General features: G+C 40.1%; 1 protein-coding gene across 4 annotated transcripts in view; it reads left to right on the top strand.

Annotated features, from left to right (window-relative positions):
- The window catches only part of MKLN1 (muskelin 1), a 98,157-nt gene extending 78,642 nt beyond the window's left edge, over positions 1–19,515 (top strand). For 3 of the 4 annotated variants that reach the window (XM_040595006.1, XM_040595007.1, XM_040595009.1), the window contains 6 exons: positions 2,341–2,488; positions 3,492–3,606; positions 6,190–6,329; positions 8,925–9,027; positions 17,395–17,449; positions 19,201–19,515. In XM_040595006.1, coding sequence (XP_040450940.1) covers positions 2,341–2,488; positions 3,492–3,606; positions 6,190–6,329; positions 8,925–9,027; positions 17,395–17,449; positions 19,201–19,322 — 683 coding nt within the window. In that variant the 3' untranslated portion in view covers positions 19,323–19,515. The remainder of the gene's footprint in view (positions 1–2,340; positions 2,489–3,491; positions 3,607–6,189; positions 6,330–8,924; positions 9,028–17,394; positions 17,450–19,200) is intronic. The other variant, XM_040595008.1, reaches the window with a different exon arrangement.
- Positions 19,516–20,551: the final 1,036 nt, after the last annotated feature.

Genomic DNA, 20,551 nt, shown 5'->3' with positions numbered 1-20,551 from the left:
TGGTTTTGATTGCAGTTGCTGCAGATAAATCCCATTGTTACTATCAAGATTAAAAAAAAGAGGTACTGAACTTTGGCTGCTTTTCCCTCCATTATTTAAATAATAATTTTAGCTTCAGAAAATCAAGCATGAACTAGATACAAAATTCACTTATTTAACAACATTTCAGGAGGAGGGATGGGACTTTGATAGGCAAGTTTCATGTGCTTTCTGTATGAATGCTAATACAGCAACTGTATTTGTCATGATTATAATAATTTTCATTTCAGTGAGCCTGAGGTATTAATGCTGTAAAGATTTGTATGCTTTTTTTCTGAAAACTCAGCATGGTCTTAAATGTTCAAAGCAGCAGATAGTATTGCAAAGACATTTTCTATGTACATCAGTCAGCATTGCTGATCAAATTTAGATGGCTCTTCTGCCAGAAATGTCTTAAATGTGCCTTGAATTTAATCCTTTTAAGTTAATTTAGTCCATGACTATGCAAGCAAACATATTCATGATACTTCTCAAGAATTAATGATATTTAGTCTAATTTTCATCTTAGTTCTCGATTTCCTTATTGGGTGACTTTCACAGGACTCATTAGTCTTATTAAAAAACTTCATTGTGGTTTGCAGGTAAAACAAGGTATGTAGCTTTGCCAGCATTGTTTTCTGCTTTTTTTTTTCCCCTTTGCGCTGCCACCAATTTGCTTATAAACTGGATTAATTTTCCTTTGAAACTTTGTGGCAAAATTGGAAGTCAAAATAGGCAGGCTGATGAGGGCTACAAGCGCTCTGCCTTCTGCTTTTTTGTGCAACCATAAACAAGGATTTTGTCAACACAACTCTGAGATTGAATTATCTGAATGTATTTCAGTTTAAGTTTACATAAGAATTATGTTGGGTTTTTTGAGAAACATTTGGGTCTTTTGGCTTTGCTAAACATTTTGGTAGGGGCTTAAACTATAGAAAACCAAATGCCGCTCAGAAATTTTTGAATTTGTTTATTACTTTCTTGGCTTACCAAATGAGAAGAGTGAAGTACAAGACTGAAACCTATTACCGAATGCGCTTGCAAAATACTGTTTTGTGTGTTCTGAAACAGCAATATTTAGTGGTTTATTAGTGTAGGTCTTGTGTGTGCAATTCACAGTTAATTGCAGGGAAGAATTCACAAAATACAAGAGTTCTGAGAATTTTTCATGCCAAAATCTTGACCAAAGGCCAGGAACTTTTACCAGCCTTTGTAAACTGACCCAGAAAGAGAAATGAGACAAACAGGATCTGTAAACAAAGATCACGTGCCCTTCACAAATACATTTTGGAAGGAGGGTTGCCTGGGGAAACAGGAAATGGGGAATTATACAACAAACAAAAAGGACTGCCAAACAAATTTGCTGACCTTTTTTCGGGGAATTATGATGAAAACTGCTGGAATCTTCACTGTTTCACCAGATTTTTAAATCTGAAGATAGAACAGAAGAATAGCTTCTTCTTGGTAATTATACCACAGCTATTTAGAAAATAGAAAAAAACTTCCTTGACATCTTTGTCCTAAAGAAAGCAATGCGAGGTCGTGAGCTATGTAATTCTGAGTTCATCTTGAATTTTTTTGAGTTTCCCAGCTTTTGCAATTAAGCTTTTTGGAATGAATGCTTCCTTTTACAGATGAGATAACAAAATCACTCCATATCTGCAAGTGTCATCTAGGTCTGTCTTTAGGCAGCTTAATTCTCATTTCTGAGCTGGTAGTCTCCCAGATAGCTCTGTTCATACCTTTCCTTAGGAAACAGCAGCTCAGAACGGTTTTTGTGCTCCCATGAGTAACAAATAGGAAGAGAAGAAGAGAATTTGCGTTGGAGTTGTCCTTAGCAGAGAAGTAGTCAGCCTCTGGATGGTGTTTCTTCCTTTCCACCTTCTCACCCTGCTTTGGAAGGCACGTGCAAAAAGAATATGGTTTGCTTGACAATGCCTGCATGCCTTCTCTATTGAGATGTGCCATTTCAGTTTTAAGTTGTGGTAAATAACGAGGTTTCTGTGGAGGAGTGGTCGTAGAAAATACTGGCTTGGGATCATTCAGTCTGTTGGCTGAATGATATGTTTTATATGAAAGATGAAGGGGTGAAAGGAATTAAAAAGAAGAAAATGAGGAAGCAAGATAGAGAGGTTAAACTTAAGATGCTCTTTATTCCAGAATACTGAAGAGGTAGTTACGTGCTGTCTCATGCTTGTACCATGGATATGAGGAAATCTGCTGACTTGCAAGGGGAGGGAAATGCATTTGTCTGGTGCTTGGACCTTTTCCTGTATCCTCTGTTATTTTCAGTGTGTAACTTTTTTTTTTTTGTCTTGTCAGTTCCAATGACAGGTTTCACTCAAAGGGCTACCATTGATCCAGAACTGAATGAAATCCATGTCTTGTCAGGGCTCAGTAAAGACAAGGAGAAGCGGGAAGAGAATGTAAGGAATTCCTTCTGGATTTATGACATTGTGAGGAACAGCTGGTAAGCCCATGAAAGGGGTGTTATTTCTAACATCTACTCTGACTTTCTTTAGAAAGCAATCCTGTCTCCCAGGTAACTCTCAAACCTCTTAAAATCATGGAATGGTCATGTTGAAGGCAAACTGCATTCTCCTGAGGCACTTATTTTTTTCCCCCTAGTCTTTAGACACACCAATGTTAATAAGCCAAATGAGAGAGAGAAATCATGTGAACTTCCTTACTGGAGGCAGGTGGAGGAGGTGAGAAGCAGCAAGCCATTATGAAAAACTTGTCCAGTAAGAAATTTTCAAGGCCAGGATTAATCATCGGTGCAGCAAATTCAGTCAATTACAAGTTAATAGTAGCGTTCATGGTACAGTGGTATTTCAGGTAGCTGCTGGATCCAGGATTTTGAGAAAATTATTTCCTCGTCTCTTTGCTGTATTGTATTTGGTAGCTGGTTGCTGCCGTCCTGTTTCAAGAGCTGGCAGCATTTTTGTATTCAGAGTCTCTTTTAATGTGGGACCGATCACTTTGAAAGGTGTGAATGTTGGTTGGTGGTAGTGTTTGTTTGGGTTTTTTTAACAGCTTTTCAGTTACAACTTAAGTCTGCTTGGAAATTGACAATTGAAATACTAGCTTTGCTGTGGCCTGTAGCTCTACTGTGTCCAAGATGGTATTCTCCATAATGAAAAATCTTCACAAATCAGAATTCTTCTAGCAAATAATGCAACATCTGAAGATACCTCCCAAGCTCATGACGTAGATTTTTTTGCTAGATTTTTTTCCTGTTTGGCTTGTGACTGTGGACTGTGCTCAGCCAAGATGACCTCTGATTGTGGATGGGTTTCTTTGTAGAGCTAAGAATGAGGATGGTATAATAGGGACAATATATAAAGAAGTAAGAAAAATTTGGTGTTCTATGCCAAGCAGTTCAAACTGACATCTTTTGTACCTTACAGCCTTTCAGTAACAACTTCTGCTTTCCTGTAGGTACTACTGATCATTACTGCCTTGTATTTCAGGTCTTGTGTTTATAAGAATGACCAAGCAGCAAAAGAGAATCCAGGTAAAAGCCTTCAGGAGGAGGAGCCCTGCCCAAGGTTTGCCCACCAACTGGTGTATGATGAGTTGCACAAGGTATGAGGGCCCAGATACATACATGGTGACTTTTTTAGTCGTATTGCTCTTAAGGTGTAGTTGCTTCTTCAAAGATGGTACAATGGATATAGCTTTTTGTACGTGGTTAATGTTTGAGTTAATGTGGTGGGTAGCATTCATTTAACTTATCTTTTGAAATAAGGTGCTAAGCTACTTTTTATGACTATGTGAAGTAGACATAATAGCTTCTAGATGAAATCAAAATGCAGACAGTGGGATATACTAAACCTCTACAGAGCTGTCAAGTGGCTAGCTCCTAGCTGTTGTCACACTTGAGAACACTTGAAGCTTCATTCATTGTCCTCAGGGACTTGATCTCACAACCTGTTAGTGACAGGTAGTAACCAACATTTCTAGGGGGAAGTGTGTTTGAATGAACTAACCACTGTTAAGAATCTGCTCTAACACAGGTGTATTACTTTGCCTGGCATGTCAGATGCAACTGGCATTCTTAGCACTATCTGACTTTTTAAGCATGGGTGTGTCCATTATAGACTTAAAATTGTTTATAGCATACATAAAATATATTTATAGCATACATAAAGCTCAGTAAACTTAGGACTTTTTGCATATATAACCAAAAAGCACAAACCCATGGATTGTTACTATTTCATTATTTCATTAACCTATGAATTTAAATTACTGTGGCACGTGTAACGTTTATTTTACAATTAAAAAATAAACTTTTTCTAAAATGTGTTGTTAGTCTGAAACAGTCTGAACTGAAGAAGACAAATACACTTCAGTCTTACCATTCCATGGGACGTTAATCAGATTTGGGAAACCAAGCTAGCCCAAAAGTTTAGGGGTTAAGGGCGATTTTAAGGTGCAGCTTCTGTGTGGAGAACTTGTGTGCTTTGTCGTGTTCATGAACTTGAATGATAAGACTGTCACTGTTCCTCCTTTAATGGCTTACTTCTGCGTGTAAGGTACCATGAGATTCAGAGTAGTATTTTGTAAGGTATTGTGAAGGTTGATAAATCATGGCAGTTGCCCAGCTTTATCTGAAGAGCTATTTGATGTGCTTGTTTTGAAGAGTCTTATTTTTAGAAACCTCTGTTCAAATGACCTTTCTAAACTCCTCTGATATAAATAAGGAGAGCCTACATCAGTGGGATGCAGAATACATTGTTTTGAGTGATTATTTTTAAAGCTGTGGAGAAAGGTAGCCTGTTGGACTTCTTGAACCTCAGTATTTAAAGACCCTTTGTGGAAAGCTTAATATCAACAGTTCAGAGTCGGAAATACCAAACGATGTGAAGAAAAAAAGTGAAGAGAGTCCTTTTTTAACACTTCCAATTTTCTCTGTAAGTCTAGCCTTGCATTTCAAAGGTGTTGTATTCTGAAACTATCAAAATGGCTCTTAGGCTACTTTATTTGAGCTGCCGTGAATAAAAAATGAATTTTGCATACAGGTATGTTTAGTATTTCTACGATTGGCATCTCAGGGTTACTAGAACCTTTTTTGAAGCAATGGTTGTGGCTTCTGTTTCTTGGTAAGACTGGTGTTTTCTTCCATAGTTGTTCTTAACATTACAGTTTTGGCTTTCTGTTTTATTTTTGATTCAGTTAGCTCTTTGTGCCTGGGTGGTGTGCTGAGTGTCTTGCAGCTAGGCTGCTGTATTGAAGTGATACATTTGCCCTTCCAGAGACCATGGAAGTGTTTTTCTCTAAGTCAGTTTAAGGTTCTGTAGAGTTTATGGGACAGGTGGGGACACGGGCCTGTTGGTCATCTCCCAAGATTCTGCTGGACTGGGCTTGTTGTCACTTTGAGCATCCTTAGGAGTTCTCACTCGCCTTGTCAGTGGTCCTTGTCTTTGGGGAAGGTAATGCTCTTTCTTGGCTGACTCAAGGGAAAAGCTGTTTGTCTGAACTGTGGTGCTTTAGTACTACAGCCTCACTAACAATGTGCTGACTGGAGCTAGAGAATTAGTCTACAAAGTTCTTTTTTTCCTGAGTTTTCCTAACAAGCATAAATGTTTTTTATACAAAGAAAATGTGTGATTGCTGGAGTCTCTCAGAATTACACGGGTGTAATCTGCCCATCCCCAAATTAGAGACAGGCTTAATATAGGTTCCTTAATTTAGCTTTTCTCATGACAATGAGAATTTGGAGTCTTTGAGGACAAGATTGGAGAAGAGGTTGGTAATCCATTGGTTTCAGTATTGTTTGGGTCAGGTATCTTGAACAGGACAAAAAGGTGGCTCAGTTCCTTCTTTTCTGCTTATACCTTAAATGCTTAAGAATTTAGTGTGTTCATAGGTTTTTCCTAAAGAACAAGATCGCATGGTTCATGGATGTTTACAGATATCTTGGGAATCTGCTAGAGGGAGGTTCTAACTGTAGGGGTTTTTATTATCTTAAAGCATAAGCAGTTTGAGAGAACTTTCTTCATTCCTACAGGACAAAGTAAGGCTAATAATAAGCTGAAGCAGCTTGTCAAAGGCAGAGTTTTCTCTTTCCACAATAAACCTCTCCAAAGATGCTGACAATAGTGAATGATCTTTGTTAACAGATGTACACAAACTATCAACTTTTTGATCTGCCTCTCATTTGCTTAGGTTCATTACTTATTTGGAGGGAATCCTGGTAAGTCCTGCTCTCCGAAGATGAGATTAGATGACTTCTGGTCTCTGAAGCTCTGTCGACCTTCAAAGGAATACCTGCTAAGACACTGCAAATACCTCATAAGAAAGCACAGGTACAGAAACAAAAGGTGTCTTGCAAGCAGGTTTTTTTTCCAAAGTGTCTTTTTTTAAGTTGCTAAACCTTGAATATCTTGTAAACTATTTTGGGAAATGTCACTATGTTGGTTATATGATGGCCTGCATGTGTCTTGATTCTTTTATTTTTTTTAATTTAATAAAAAGCAGTGGGGCAGGGCTAAACTAGGAGATCAACTTCATTCTGGTTTTACTATGTTATTCTGAAACTATAAAAATCTGGCTGTTGTGTGGGGAGTTGTGGGGAATTTTTAGATTCCCTTTTCACTCTGCTGCTCGTCAACATGTGTTTTGGTACTGTCACCTCCCAAGGAAATGGGAGTATGTTTCTGAAACACTGTGCTAGGAGATAGTAACAGCTCGCAAGGATGCTAATGAAGTCTGGGGGCTGGATGCCTTTGCACATCTGAGACTCAACTGTGGTGAGGTCATCAGTTTTTCATTTGGAATTGCTTGAAAGATCTCACTTAAGCTTCACAGCGTAGCTGAATTCTGTATCTTGCGCTCTGGATGTTTCAGAGCTGCCTTACAGTTGCTATTTAGGGCAACAGCTTTACAAAACCAAGCTTATAGTGTTGCCTTAGGCAGGAAATTGCAGCAGTGAGACAGCCTTTCAAGAACCAACAAATTGTTTGATGCCAGTAAATAGCTCTTTCTGCATTCTTGGTGAGAATACTTTGTTATCAGGTCCTGCTAAGAGCTGGAGGTCAGTTTTCACTGACAGTATTTTACTTTCGAGGCAGCAAGCAAATTTCTATACTCAACTAACTCAACTAACAATCTAACTAAACTGTGGCTGTATGAGGCCTTTTGCAGATTACCCATGCAATAGTTGTGAATACCTATGAATTAAGGTCCTTTCCAGTAATCTGGGAGCCTTATTAAACCCACATGTGGTTGTATGCAAATACTTGTTTTTACTTGCTTAAATTAAATGCAAAGGAAATATTGCTGCATATTGACTGACAGAAGTTTGGGGGCTGTGCACCATACTCCCATCTGTTGGGATCCATATGAAGGAGTCAAACATGACCAGCCAGGCACTGGTATGATGGGTGCTTTGCTGGAGTTCATGTTCCTCTACGGGCTTGAGCTGAGCTGCTGTGGAGTCACTTGCCTGCCCATTATCTGCACTCTCTCAAGCTCTAAGTACCAGAACAGGTACTTGGCTTGCATACGAAGCAAATCTACTGCATCAGCTGGAGTACTTTTTGGCCAATTAACTTGTTTAGTACCAGTCAGCCATAGTGGAGCCAAGCTGGCCAGGCGTAGAAGAGTAAGGTGTCAATGGTTCCACTTATTTAAGGTACTTAGCTCTCTGGAGCATGGCAGTATCATCTAAGATGATCTCTGTGGATGTTTGGAAGAAATCATGCTTAATTACCAGAATGTCATGTACATCCAGTAACAGACGTAGTCTTTGTGCTTCGTGCACTGGCTGAATGACTTGCATCTTTAGACAGTTTCAAAAGTTGTACTACAGATATCCACTACAGCATAAATAGCCAAGTAGATGACCCAAATAAAAAAAGTAACAATATCATTCAGTCTATTCAGTGTGACTTCTTTGTTTGACAGGCTATACCCTGTCAAACAAAGAAAACTGAAATATATTATGAATAAAATACCTTGTGTTCCTGCAAAGCAGTTAAGTAACTGAGAACATGGTTTTTAGGATCCTAATCTCTGGAATCCAGAATTGTCTGCGTTGTTTTCCTCTGAAGGCTTAAGACTGTGTATTGGTGATTCAGAAGATGACAGAGTGTGGTACTGCATTCAGTGGATAGGTGACAGAAGAAAAAAGATAAAGAATTTTAAACCTCATCCCTTTCTAGGCTTCTCCACCCAGCTTGGTGCTGCAGGGAAGTAGCTGTGCTCACTGAGGATGCTGAGCCTAAAATAATTTTCTGAGGGCTATGTTAACTGCTTTAGAGAATTCACAGAAATTACAGTTTCTGCTCATTAAAAGAAAATGAGAAGATAATAGTCGTGGTGCACAGGATTTTTATGTAAGTGTGCTCTTTCCAAAGGTGGAATATTAAGGCTCAGTATTCATTGAATCGTTGGGTTTTCATGCCCATTGTCCCTTTTTCTGTTGTCGGGCAGAAGCAGAGAGTGTTCTTCATCCCTGTGCTTTCAGTTATGCTTCTGCACAGTCAGGAATGTAAATATCCCTGGGACTGAAGCGCTCAAGGCTTGCCTGTGTCTGAACTGTGATCCTCCCATGAGGTGCTACTCATACCTTACTTTATTTGTGGAAAACAAACTATTAAATGTTTTATATTGGTGTATTAAGAAGTTGCTGTACGTATACTTTTGAATATTCCTAGTAAGGGTGTAATACTTTGCCCTTGTAGCTCCCTTAGACCCCTCAAAAAAACCTCTTCCATGTTTCAGTCTGGCTTGAAAGTGTGTACTCCAGAAAATATGAGGCTGAGCTGCTATCAGCGCTGCTTTATTTGGAAGTGCTAGGCTGAAGGTTTTGTTAGATGGGTTTTGCTCTTTGTAGAAATAGTGGTACTTCACACCAAAGAAAATGGCTGTGCTCAAGTTTTCTGTGTCTCCTTTTGCAGGTTTGAAGAAAAAGCTCAGACTGACCCTCTTAGTGCACTGAAGTACCTGCAGAATGATTTGTATGTAACTGTGGATCACTCGGACCCCGAGGAGACAAAAGAGGTAAGGATGAATGGTCCTTGTCTTAGTTATAAAGAAATGTAAACTGTGTTCTCATGTGAAAGATTTGAGCCTTGTAAACCATGCTTTTATTCAGTTTGAAAAAGCTCTACAGGTGCATGACACTTTGCTGTATCATGCATTTCTCACACTGAAGATCGTACTGCTTTAGAAACAGTCATTTTACAACTGCAGTTCCAGATAAAATAGCTGTTGTACTCATAATAGTGAAGACTAGGCCTTTGTTTTAAATCCAGCGTACTGGTGTGTATTTTGGGAGACTTAATTGAAATGTAAACTCTGAAATACCACGAGTCTGTAGTTGGTTGTGTGGTGGAAAGTGGAAAGACTCTCACACTGCCTTTTGGCTTGGCAATATTAAATAGTTCAGGGGGAGAGAGGTTTTTCTCTAGATTTTAAGTATTTATGGAAATAGATTGTATACATACATTGCTTCCTTCCCTTAGAATCTTATTTCTTCTGCCTTTTGAATATTATGCAGTAGGTGTGTTCTTCTATTTGTTCCAGGAATTTGTTCCCATTTCCTGTTTCGATTTCATTACTGCAGTGTGCCATGCTTTACAGGAAGGATTAAAGAAATAGCGAAAAGTGTCAGATAAGGTGGTTGATTTGACTCTGCCATTAATTTCCACATGGAACTTCGGGCAGCCAGCTATATGTACAAATGTTCAGCTCCTGACAGGTTGATGAGGAAGAGGAGACGTCTCGTCTGGTTCTTACTCTGTGTTAATGACTTTGGAAGTGGTTTGACAGCTCCCTTTATAAAATTGTGATGGGAGAATGGGCACAGTTAGTCCATGCTGAGTCTCTGGATAAAATCACTTAATCTGGTAGATTTAATTTATGATAAAGAAAAGATTATACAAAAACTAAAAGCTTTTGGAGGAGAATATGCTTCTTGCATATGTACGGTATAGAATTGTAGGGCTAGAGTTAAGAAACAAGTATTTACTCATATTGGGATCTTGAAACTGATCACATTTGTCATAAATTCTGCTTAGCTTTTATAAACACCTGATCCAATAACACATTTAAGTACTGTCCCTCTAAGTTCTCTTAGATGGTTTCTCACTTAAGCTGTCCCTTATTTCAAGTAGTTTCACATCCTTTCTAGTAATTTCTAGCATAGGAAAGACAACAGATAATCCTGCTTTTCTTCAGGTTGAAAAGGGGTTGGTTTCCTCCCCCTACCCCGACCATGAAGCATGCTTGAACGGGCTCAGCCCAATTATGCCCCATCTTTCCAGTGTGGTAGAACTTTCCTCTTCCTATTTGAACCTGTAATAACCTATAATATACAGTGACCACTTTCATGCTCTCTTCTCCCTCCCACCCACTCTCCTGTGTTCTCTGATATCCCATTTTGTCCATGTCATATCTGCATGCTGGTAGCCCCATCATCCCTGTGAAGGCCGTGTGTCTCTTCGACCAGTTAATCCTGAAGAGGTCTTGCATCTCATGGCTGGCTGTGCCGCCTTTTTACCTGAACAGAAAATGTTTGTAGTGTGATCAGCAAGCTCCTCTACTTCCAGTTCATGCTGCCTGCTGTCACCAGCAGACCAAAGAAACTGCCATAAAGGCTGTGCGTTGTGCACATCTGGCACAGGAAATCCTTTTAATATTATTCTATATTTGATTTTCCTGGTTCAGTGTGTAGTATTTAACTTGTCCATCTTTTAAGAATGAAGAATTTTCCTGACTGCATTGGCTCCTCTGAGATTTTGATGAAAAGTAGTAGCTTTGTCATACAAAGTAGAAATAGAATAAAATGTTTTTTAAAAAAAGTTTTCCCTTTTTATAGAGCATGCTAATGCTCTGCACTTCAATGGTCTACTGCATGAGCTTAGGTAGCTCAGTCCAGCTGAGCCAAATACACTGGCAGTCCTTTCTCTGCAGGCCTAACAACTGATCCAAACAAAATTCAATAGCTTTTCTCCATCAGATCAGCACATACCATTCAGCAGAATTAAAGCTCCTGTTTCAGTGGCCTCCTAAAATCATTTAACAATTTCTGGGAGGCTTTTTTGTTTGGGTTTTTATTTTGTTGTTTTAATTGTGCTGGTGAAAAAGCTTTAATTTCCAAGGCTTTTTACACTGAAACAGGTCATAGAATGGTTTGGGTTGGAAGGAACCTTAAAGATCACCCAGTTCCAACCCTGCTGCCACAGGCAGGGACACCTTCCGCTAGCTCAGGTTGCTCCAAGCCCCGTCTAGCCTGGCCTTGAACATTTCCTGGGATGGTGCATCCACAACTTCTCCAGGCAACCTGTGCCTCACCACCATCACAATAAAGAATTTCTTCCTTGTATCTAACCTAAATCTATTCTCTTTCCATTTAAAGCCATTACCCCTTGTCCTATCACTGTATGCCCTTGTAAAAAGTCCCCTGTAACAAGATCTTCTGGGGATATGGCAGAACGCCAGCTGCTGCACTGGTACTGACTGGGTGTATTTCCAGTTGACGTCAATTTACCTTCCGGTTATCACATTGAGTTGGCTTTTTGCTCTGGCATTACATCTTCAAATAGCTCTTGTGCTTTCCAAAGGACTGACGCAGGCTTTTTGGATTCCGTATCAAATTTCAAGCACCAGTTCGATTGTATATCTCAGCCCAGACACCTACATACTCTGTCGTTATTTGTAGTTGAGATCGTCGTAATATCAAAGGCTATATATCTGATCGGCTGGCTTTGTGCTGGGTACAGCCCTTCGTGTTGGAAGGCTTCTTAGTGGGGCAAATGTTAAGTGAATCAGTTTCTGCCGGTTCTTTCCCCTCTCTGTAGGGCAACTGTGAAATTTGGGAAGGACCAAGCTGAGTAGGTTTATCCCCAACTTTGTGCTGTGGTTCTCTTGGAGACTGGTCCATATGGTTTCATGTTTTATGGACTGAGATATGAGTAGTGTTATATAATGTTACAAGCAGAATTTTGCATTGAGGTAAGGCTTACTTGCTTTATGATGGAAGTAATTTCTTCTAATTTAGTTAAGCAAGTCTCTTCAGCTGTTTTGAGTTGGATGCCAAGGAAAATAAACAGGCTGTTCTGAAACTTGCTTTGGCATTAGTAACCCATTTTGTTTAAAGTAGCATGAATGATTGATAGTAGGAGCATACTCCCAGATTTTTGTTCCTTTGTTGTGAATTTTAGGGATGTTAATACGGTTACAGTTTTATTTCCTTTTTTATTTTTCTAAAGTAAAGTAGATGCCTGCAAGTACTAAGTGTGGCATGGGTGCTTGTTTTAGTAGCCACAGGCTATATGTCAGCTCTGTCTCTGCTGATGCCCACAAACGCAGATACAGTTCTCTTCAACTGTGATTCTGCTTGAAATTGCTTAAACCTCTTGGTTAGTTCAGTGTTTTCCTATTCATTCATCTTTTTTTACTGGCTTAATAGCTCTGATACTGTATGTAAAGGAGTGTAGATCCTTCCATGTTAGAGCTCATGGAAGTTTGTCTGTGTATTCTAGTTCACGAAGAGATTAAAGTTGTATAAAAGACTGTCATTTCTTGGTGTAAAAATTTCTGGTGGCATGGGTGGTGTTCTATTTCATACACACACAGATGTGCGTTTGTTGGTAGTTTACAGCTAGAGGCTTTTCAAGATAAAAGGATGGTCAAAATAGAAAATCAAAATGAATTCCAAGTTTTGTACTTATGTCAAGGAAAAAACAGGTGCCATTAAAGCACAAAAACATCAGTAGGTCGCATAAAAGGCTAAAGGTGGTGTTCCTTGAATGCTGGAGTGATCATACCCAAACCTTGCCGCTGCTTAGTGGGCTATAGAAGAAACCAAGATGATACAAAAAATGGCCAGTGCTGCCCAAGTAAAGGAGGGTAAGATTATTTTGTCATTCAGAGAGAGATTCAACTACTGGTGAAGCTCAGTTCCATGATTGCTATAAAACAGATCCAAAGTGCAAGTAAAACTTGCAGTATGTTTTTCTTGGAGCACAGTAGGAGAAAGAGCGAGGACCTGGAGGCCAATTTGAGGCCTGACTAGCTTGTAGACTGAGGCTGGAGGCCCTTGTTCAAGGCTGCTTCATACTTTCCATTCTTAAGACCTTGTCTTTAATAAATTTGCCAGATAAAGTCAGCGGGGCCCAGAAGTATTGTTTGAGTCTGTGTGTTAGACTGATATTTCTGGGAAAATTGAGGCCCAAATGGGGAAAAATAGTTCTAGGAAGGAGCTAAGAAAAGCATGCTTGTCTTCTTCATGTCCTGCTGTGATTCTTTGTAAAGCCTCAGAGTCTGCGTGCTGCAGGAACAGAGGCTTTGGAGCCAAGGAGCTACAGAAACAGTGTTCAGCCTTCCCAACTTCGGCTAGTGACAGCTCTGTCCTCAAAGAATTTGAGTCTACGCTACGAACCACTGTCCCAACAGAACTGGTCGAAGCTGTGAAACTCTTTATTATGCTGTGACCTGAGCACTTGCCATACAGACGTCAATCAATTCTGTCCTTATCAATCAGACATTATGAATCAGTTCAGATTCATACAACCTGCTGGGTTATCCCAAACAAGAGTTAGTCATTCCCCCTTAGTATTAACATTTTCATTTGCGCAAAAATCAGAGGAGTGCAGCAGCAAATACACTAAAACTTGCATACATTGCCACGTGGCAGAACTGCTTTTTTGCTGTAGGTAGAAAACTAGATGAAGTCCACACAACTGATAGAAAAATGTTGGAAGCATGAAAGTCATAAGTTGGAAAATGCCAAAATTAATATTACCCATGTAGTCTTAATTTGGCCTCTTTCCAAACGTGGTTGATTATATTAGTTAACCTTGTATTAGTTAGCCAGATATATAACTAATGGATCAGATATATGACAAATATAGCCTTAGATTAACTAACCAGACATATTTATCTCTAAGGAATCCTTACCTCAGTTCAGAAGGTGAGTTGGATCTCTGAGAGAAAAGTTAATTGTGTAGCGAAGGGAACTATGGAGGCTGAATTTGGAATGGATGAAGCCAGTGAGCCAGAGGGATTGTTAAAAGAAAATGGGTGGTGGTGTGATTAAAGCAGTTGGATGCTTCTGCTGGATAATTGAATTCTGGTCTTGCCTCTGTAGCAGGGTTGCTATGTGAAGTTAAGCAAATGTTTTTTCCTAGATGATCATTAATTGGGTGTCTCATTCTGATACCTGATGGAGGGATTTGACGTGTGGTTTGCTTGAGGGCTTTGCTCTTCTGGTTGCAAGTGAATTCAGAAGCTGTTGCATAATGCTATGCATTTTAGAAAATCAGATTCTGGTAGTTTCAACTAGGGGACCCAAAATCGGTCAGAATTTGAACTTCCGTCTGTTACGATAACAAGTAATACTATAGAAAAATGGGTGAAGAAATTAATTCCTTCTGTAGATCAGAGTTTGAACTTGCGGAAGAAAATACCACATTGGATATATGCTGTGAGTGGTGTGTAGGAGACCTGGTATTGTAAGTGGTAACAGTTGGCTGGGAAAAAGTAAGGTTCCTTTGGGAGGACATCAGAGAGTTAGCTGGCATTGTAATGCAAATGCAGAGTGAAACAGCTTAGCCTCAGTGCTGTCCATAACTGTTGTTCTTAACTTAGGTGCTTGACTACTCTGTCAGAAGGTGCTTTCTAAAAGTGAATTGATACACAAAATACAATTTCAAAACAAATAAACAATGAACCTCAAGGTTGACTGAAGTGCAAGCAGCATCAGTGAAGTGGAGACAAGATACACTTTCCTCACAAAGCTGGAAAAAAAACTTGTAGCCATGAAAAATCCATCACGCCTCACGCAGATGAGGCTGGAATACTTGGCAGAGGGTCTCTTCAACAGATTTTTGGTCTCAGTTCAGCAAGTCAGCTAGCTGGATCCTGCTTATATAGTCTCTTAGCTGGGCATCCTGAAACCCAGCCTTAAGCATGGCTTGCTTTCTGTCTGCAGCAGGATGGCTGCTGGCGTTGCTGGGGGACACAAGGGAACCCCTTGAAGCATGTGGCATCTGCTTTGTCCCAGTGTAGCTGGCTTCATGTGCTACCAGGCAGTTGGCAGCAGGCCCGTAAGGCAATTGTGTGGGAGGGAAAGATGGCCAGGACATGGCATTTGCTTTCAAAAGTAGCAGAGATTTAGCCACCGGTTTTGTTGGAACTTTTGGAGTTATTTATGCTGGGCATCTGTTTAAGTACGTTGCTGATTTGGAGCCAAGCAACTCTTGCAAGTTACGCTAGCAGTGAAATACACATGTAGCGTTGCATTCCCTTTTGATTTCATATAACCGGACCTTGCACTCAAGAGGGTACTTAATTAACCTCTTCCCACTGTTCTGCAGTTTGTCAATCCTGTATCTCTCTAACCTGTTCTTAAATATCTCCAGTGCTAGCTTCATGTGATAGCTTCCCCAAAAGACACAAACTTACTCCAGCACACTACTTACATTTCTATTTTAGACTTTTATTTTCTTGATGTCATGTTGAAACTGATCTTGCTGAAGTGTTTTTGTGGCTTCTTGCACATAGTTGTAGATTTATTTTTTTGAAGTGGCCTTCTGAATTTATGGCTTACTGTATTTTCCTCCTTGGCCGTCCTTCTGTGGAGGCTTTGCAAACCTGACTCCTTTGAACTATCTATAAAGCTTGGTTTTCAGACCACTTATATATTTTTTTTTTTCTTTCTAATGCTTTTCTCATATGTTGCTAATTGATATAGGGCATCCAAAAGTGATTGCCTTATTGTGGATGAGACTTACGAGCCTTGATAACAGCAGAACTACTTGATTTATTTTAAGATCCTATTACTCTTCATGCACTTTCTGTGCATTTGTCATTTTTTTCAATAGGATGATATTGATCTATTGAGTCCTAAATCTGTTTTCACAGAGCCTATGCACCCCAACCTGTTTTGTATAGCTGATTTTTCCTGTTTATGTTGATTTGCACTTGGTCCTAGCGGATTGCACTTTGATCCATCATTGTAAGCTGCATGAAATGGCAAAACAGTCTGAAGACTGTCTGCTATATGCTGGCAGTCTGTCTGAGCATGGCATAGGGTCTGTGGACTCGGTGACCATGTCCTGTTCTGTCAAGCAGGTTATCACTGAAAACGCATAATGATGCTGAGCCTGGGGCACAGATGAATCACTTCTGATTCTTGGCTTCATTTTGATGTCAAACCATTGATAGCTACCCACAGTAAAGTTATTTGACCTATTTGCCATTCCCTGTTAGCTTAGTCTAGGCAATGCCTTGATAATTTGCCTTAAATATCACGTAGAAGCATCAGAAGTTCTATGAAAGTCAAAATGGGCAACATCTATTGCCAAGTCCCATCCATAGGGTGTACTGCCTTGTAAAAGAAATCAGATTGATGTGATACGACTTGTTATTGCCAAATCAATGTTAGCTGCTACTCGCCACCTTCACTCCTAGATGCCTGCAAATTGTCTGCTCCCTGTTTTTTCTTGAAATTGAAACTAAACTGATGGATATGGAATTCCTGGCTGTTCTCCAGAATCCCACTTCTTCTTTGAATGTACGTGTTTCTCTTCTGATTCCCCCTGACCACCTTCTTTCCTTGCGGGCTGTGTGCTGTAAAGATGCACAGACAGGATACAAAAGATTACCAGCCTTTAAGGGATCAGCTAATTCTTTAAGGAAACATGACAAAGCACAAAGCTTTGCTGCTACCTGGGTAACTGAAAACAGCAGCTGAGGGCAGAGGAAGATACTGTGTGCACTGTCTGTCAGTAGATATTAAGAGAGAGTAAAACCGTGAATGTGTTACTTGGGAACATCTGAATCATGAGTAAAAATGTTTTAAGCAAAGAATGTTTTTTAGGTAGAAAGACATTGCCTTAAATTTGGTGATACAAGCTTCTCCGGCAGTTCAGAACAGTTGTTGCCATTTAAAGCTTTCTCTGTTGTTCAAGAAGTTCATTCTGTGCTCTAGCAGTTACCCTGTTTTCGTGCCATTTAATCCTTGCTCATAGAGACTGTACCACATTCATCCCTGGGAACGCTGTTGTGTGGAAGAGGCTCTACCTTACTTCTGCACTGTGATATCTGCCAGGGAGGCAAAAAAGTATATATAAAAAAATGAAGTTTTAGGGCTCTCAGTCAAGTACCTTTCATTGCATCAACGCTGCTTTAATTCTAGGAAAAACCATCCAACTTGCTCTGCCAAGGTGACAAATTATATTGCTCATATGAAAGTGTCTGCTGCTGTTATTCCTGTGTATGGCACACTAGTTCTAAGGACTGGGCAAACAAAACCCAGCAACTGTAAAGCCACTTGTATTTCTATTAATCTTTCAGTTTTTTTCCTGTGTAGGTAATAACTATTTTATTTCTTTCTTTGTCCCTCCACCACCTTTTCTGCAGTTTCAGCTCCTTGCTTCAGCGTTATTTAAGTCTGGCTCAGATTTCACCACTCTTGGTGAGTATTGTGTATCAGAAGAATTCTATTATCTACGTTCCCTCCAGTAGTTACTGTTAGTTTCTGCTGGGTTTTATATCAAATTTTATAGTTCATATGAATGTTCTAGGCCCTTTTTGGTTTGAATATGCGAAGTGCATTTATGTAGACATTTGAGAAATTATTTGTAATGACCAGTGTCCAATGCCTCAAGTCCATATTTAAAACATCTGTCACCAGTGGTTTTAAACCCATGCCTCCTGGGATCATTTTGTGTCTCTTATTACATCTGATGCTTCACTGTTACCCAAATAAACAGAAGCTTTGGTCGGAATAAAGCATATCCTGTCATGTCACTTTGGAATCTCACAGCATGGCTACAGCTCTGTTTGCTGTGATAACTGCAGTTCCTGGAGTAGTTTGGTTCGCTCTGTTCTTTGCAAAACTAGTTCTTTGGGCAGAATGTCAAGAGCAAAGAAAACAGTGGCGTGTAGGGCTGGAAACCGAAGGTCTGAGCCAAAGCTATAATTTGCTTCACTATTCTGGCCGGTTAACTCTTCTAAACAGTCGAGAGAGTAGTTCTGGGCAAGCTATAGGAAGGCTATAGGCATAACTTACATTCTTGTAATGATGTGTTGTCCTCACATTACCGAGCTTTTGCTTGGAGCATGAATGACTTCAGTTTTTGGATGCATTAACTCCCAATCTAAGAAATTGAGGGAAGGAAAAAACCTACTGCACTATCTGCCCTGCTGGCTGAAGAAGCTTTTGCTGGGCTTGTGTGGTTTGGAAGACGTTACCTAGTTGATGCCATTAGATGATTTTTTTAAAGGAGGGAAGCCAAGTTATCAGAAAGAAGCCACCCCCCACCCCCACCCCCAGTTTTGAGTGTTCTAAAAGATGACTTGGGTCTTGACACAATACTTTATTCAGAGGTTGGCTTTAGAGTTAAGAGGATACATACACTAAATGCTGCTTCTAAAATAAATATAAAAACCAAGCCCTCCTTGATTTGATTAACTTGGTTGACTTTGATTAACTGAAGAGTGACTTCACTGAATTAAAAAGCATTCCTTTGAGATACCAGTGATTGAAGTAATACAAAGCAGAAGAAACTGTTGTATGTATGTACTATTGTTCTTGCTGCTGATGGTTTGAGGATTTGGATAAACAATGTCTCTGCCACAGACTAAACCCTCCCCTGTTGGGAGGCAGCACTTCGCAAAACTAGTTTGCAAAGCACCCGTGTACCATGGTGCAGCCTGGGTCCTCGGTGCAAGTCAGGTGGTTAAATACCAACTCTCACTTGGGACTTCTACCATCATCAGAGCTTGTCTCAAGAAAAACTGGAAACAATACAAGTACCAGATCTGGTTAAGAGAGTAGTGAGGATAATGAGGAAAGCCTGAGGACAGGAGAAATGAGGCACCAAATAAAAATAGCTGCACAGATTTTGTTTTCTGGGACATCGGAGCAGTCCCCTGAGGACTCTTGCTTCCCCCATTTTTTCAGGACTGTCAATGAGCTTGACAGCCATTTGCTTTTTACTTTTTATGGCATTTGATTGCGGTGTTGGCTTGGGCTGACGTGATCTCTGTGTGTATAAGCACGTAGTAGCGGGATGGAGAGCTGGCAGCCTTGTTAGTTTGTCGAGGCAGAAGCAGCAAACAGTTAACAGCTGTCCAAAATGGACAACTGGCGTATTCCTCAGCTAAACTGAGTGTGTGAAGAAGTGAACACTGACTTGCTTTCCTCTGTTCTTTCTTCCCCAGGATTTTCAGATGTCGACCACACATATGCGCAGAGAACTCAGCTGTTTGATACGCTAGTTAACTTCTTTCCAGACAACATGACCCCTCCTAAAGGCAACCTGGTGGACCTCATCACGCTGTAACGGAGCAATCACTGGACATGTGCAAGAGGGGAAAAGCATCCATTTTCAGTATTTTAATTTTTTTACTGCATTGATTGACTGCTGGGATGAAGTAATATAGTAACCCCTAGGTGTTTGAAAGGGGTTTTATACTTGTATGGTGAATCCCTGAAGCTTTTCCCTTGGAGTAGGTTAATAAAATGTAACTGACATACTTCCGACTAAATATATATATTTTTTCTGACTTTGGATTTTGAGTTAGCAAATGTAAGATGAAAAGGTGGGGGGAAAGAAAAAAAAATAAAACCCAATCATGCAGTGATCGTTTTTGCCTGTAGGAGAAAATTGAGATTTGTGGGTTGTCTGGAATTAAAGATGATGGGTTTTATTTTGGGTTTCATAGGAAAGCAGGGGGGAGGTTGTTCTTTGCTCACTTGTAGCTGGTCATGATATATTGCTTTATCTTACAACTCCATCCTCAGCAGCTGAATAACTTGGCAATGGGACGCTGGCACGTGTTGAGGTAATAGTAATGTATGTGTCCTGAATCTTGTAATCGCAGCGTGTCATGTGAAGGGGAGCACACGTTACAAATTATCTGTCCCCTTGTCCCAGAGTCGGGCTGACAGGAGTGTCCGATTGCATCCAATACCAATCTAAACCTGAATGTACCTACATGCCTATCTTCTGTCCTCTGGAGCCTTCCACTTAAACCTGACAGGCAAGTGGGAACCTCAGAGAAACCACTGGAAAAAGGGAGTGCAGTTGTCATCTGCACAGGCCCCTTTTCAGGGATTGTTTGGTTTTTGCTGCTGGGCTCTTCCCATGAGAAACGGTGCAGGCCCTCGCAGAGCACAGCAGAACTGGGTCTTCCACCACATGCACATCCAACCTCTGCAACCTGACTCTGGGTTGGGTGTAGGATTTCTGAAGCAGATTGTCTTCGTTTACATGCACCTATGCTTCTGTGTGTGTTCGTCAATGTGTAAATGTAAAGAGGATTGCTGCAAACAGCTTGTCTCCTTCCTACGTAGTGCAGCTCATTCACCTTCAAATGCATTTTAGACGTAGATCTGAATGTGAGGGAGGCCTTTTTAGCATAAAGGTCTTTGAAAGCAAGCTGATGCATATGTAGAGAAAATATATTCTTCCTTGCAGAAAGCCTTCTTTATAAAGAAGGTAAGGGCTTGGTGCTGCACTATGAAGTGGAATGAAGGATACGCATACCCAGCATTAGAGATTTTTTGCAT

This window comes from Falco naumanni, chromosome 5, assembly GCF_017639655.2.
Source record: "Falco naumanni isolate bFalNau1 chromosome 5, bFalNau1.pat, whole genome shotgun sequence".
Classification (NCBI taxonomy): domain Eukaryota; kingdom Metazoa; phylum Chordata; class Aves; order Falconiformes; family Falconidae; genus Falco; species Falco naumanni.
The sequence above is the reverse complement of the archived record's forward strand: the minus strand, read 5'-3'. Positions and strand labels throughout refer to the sequence as shown.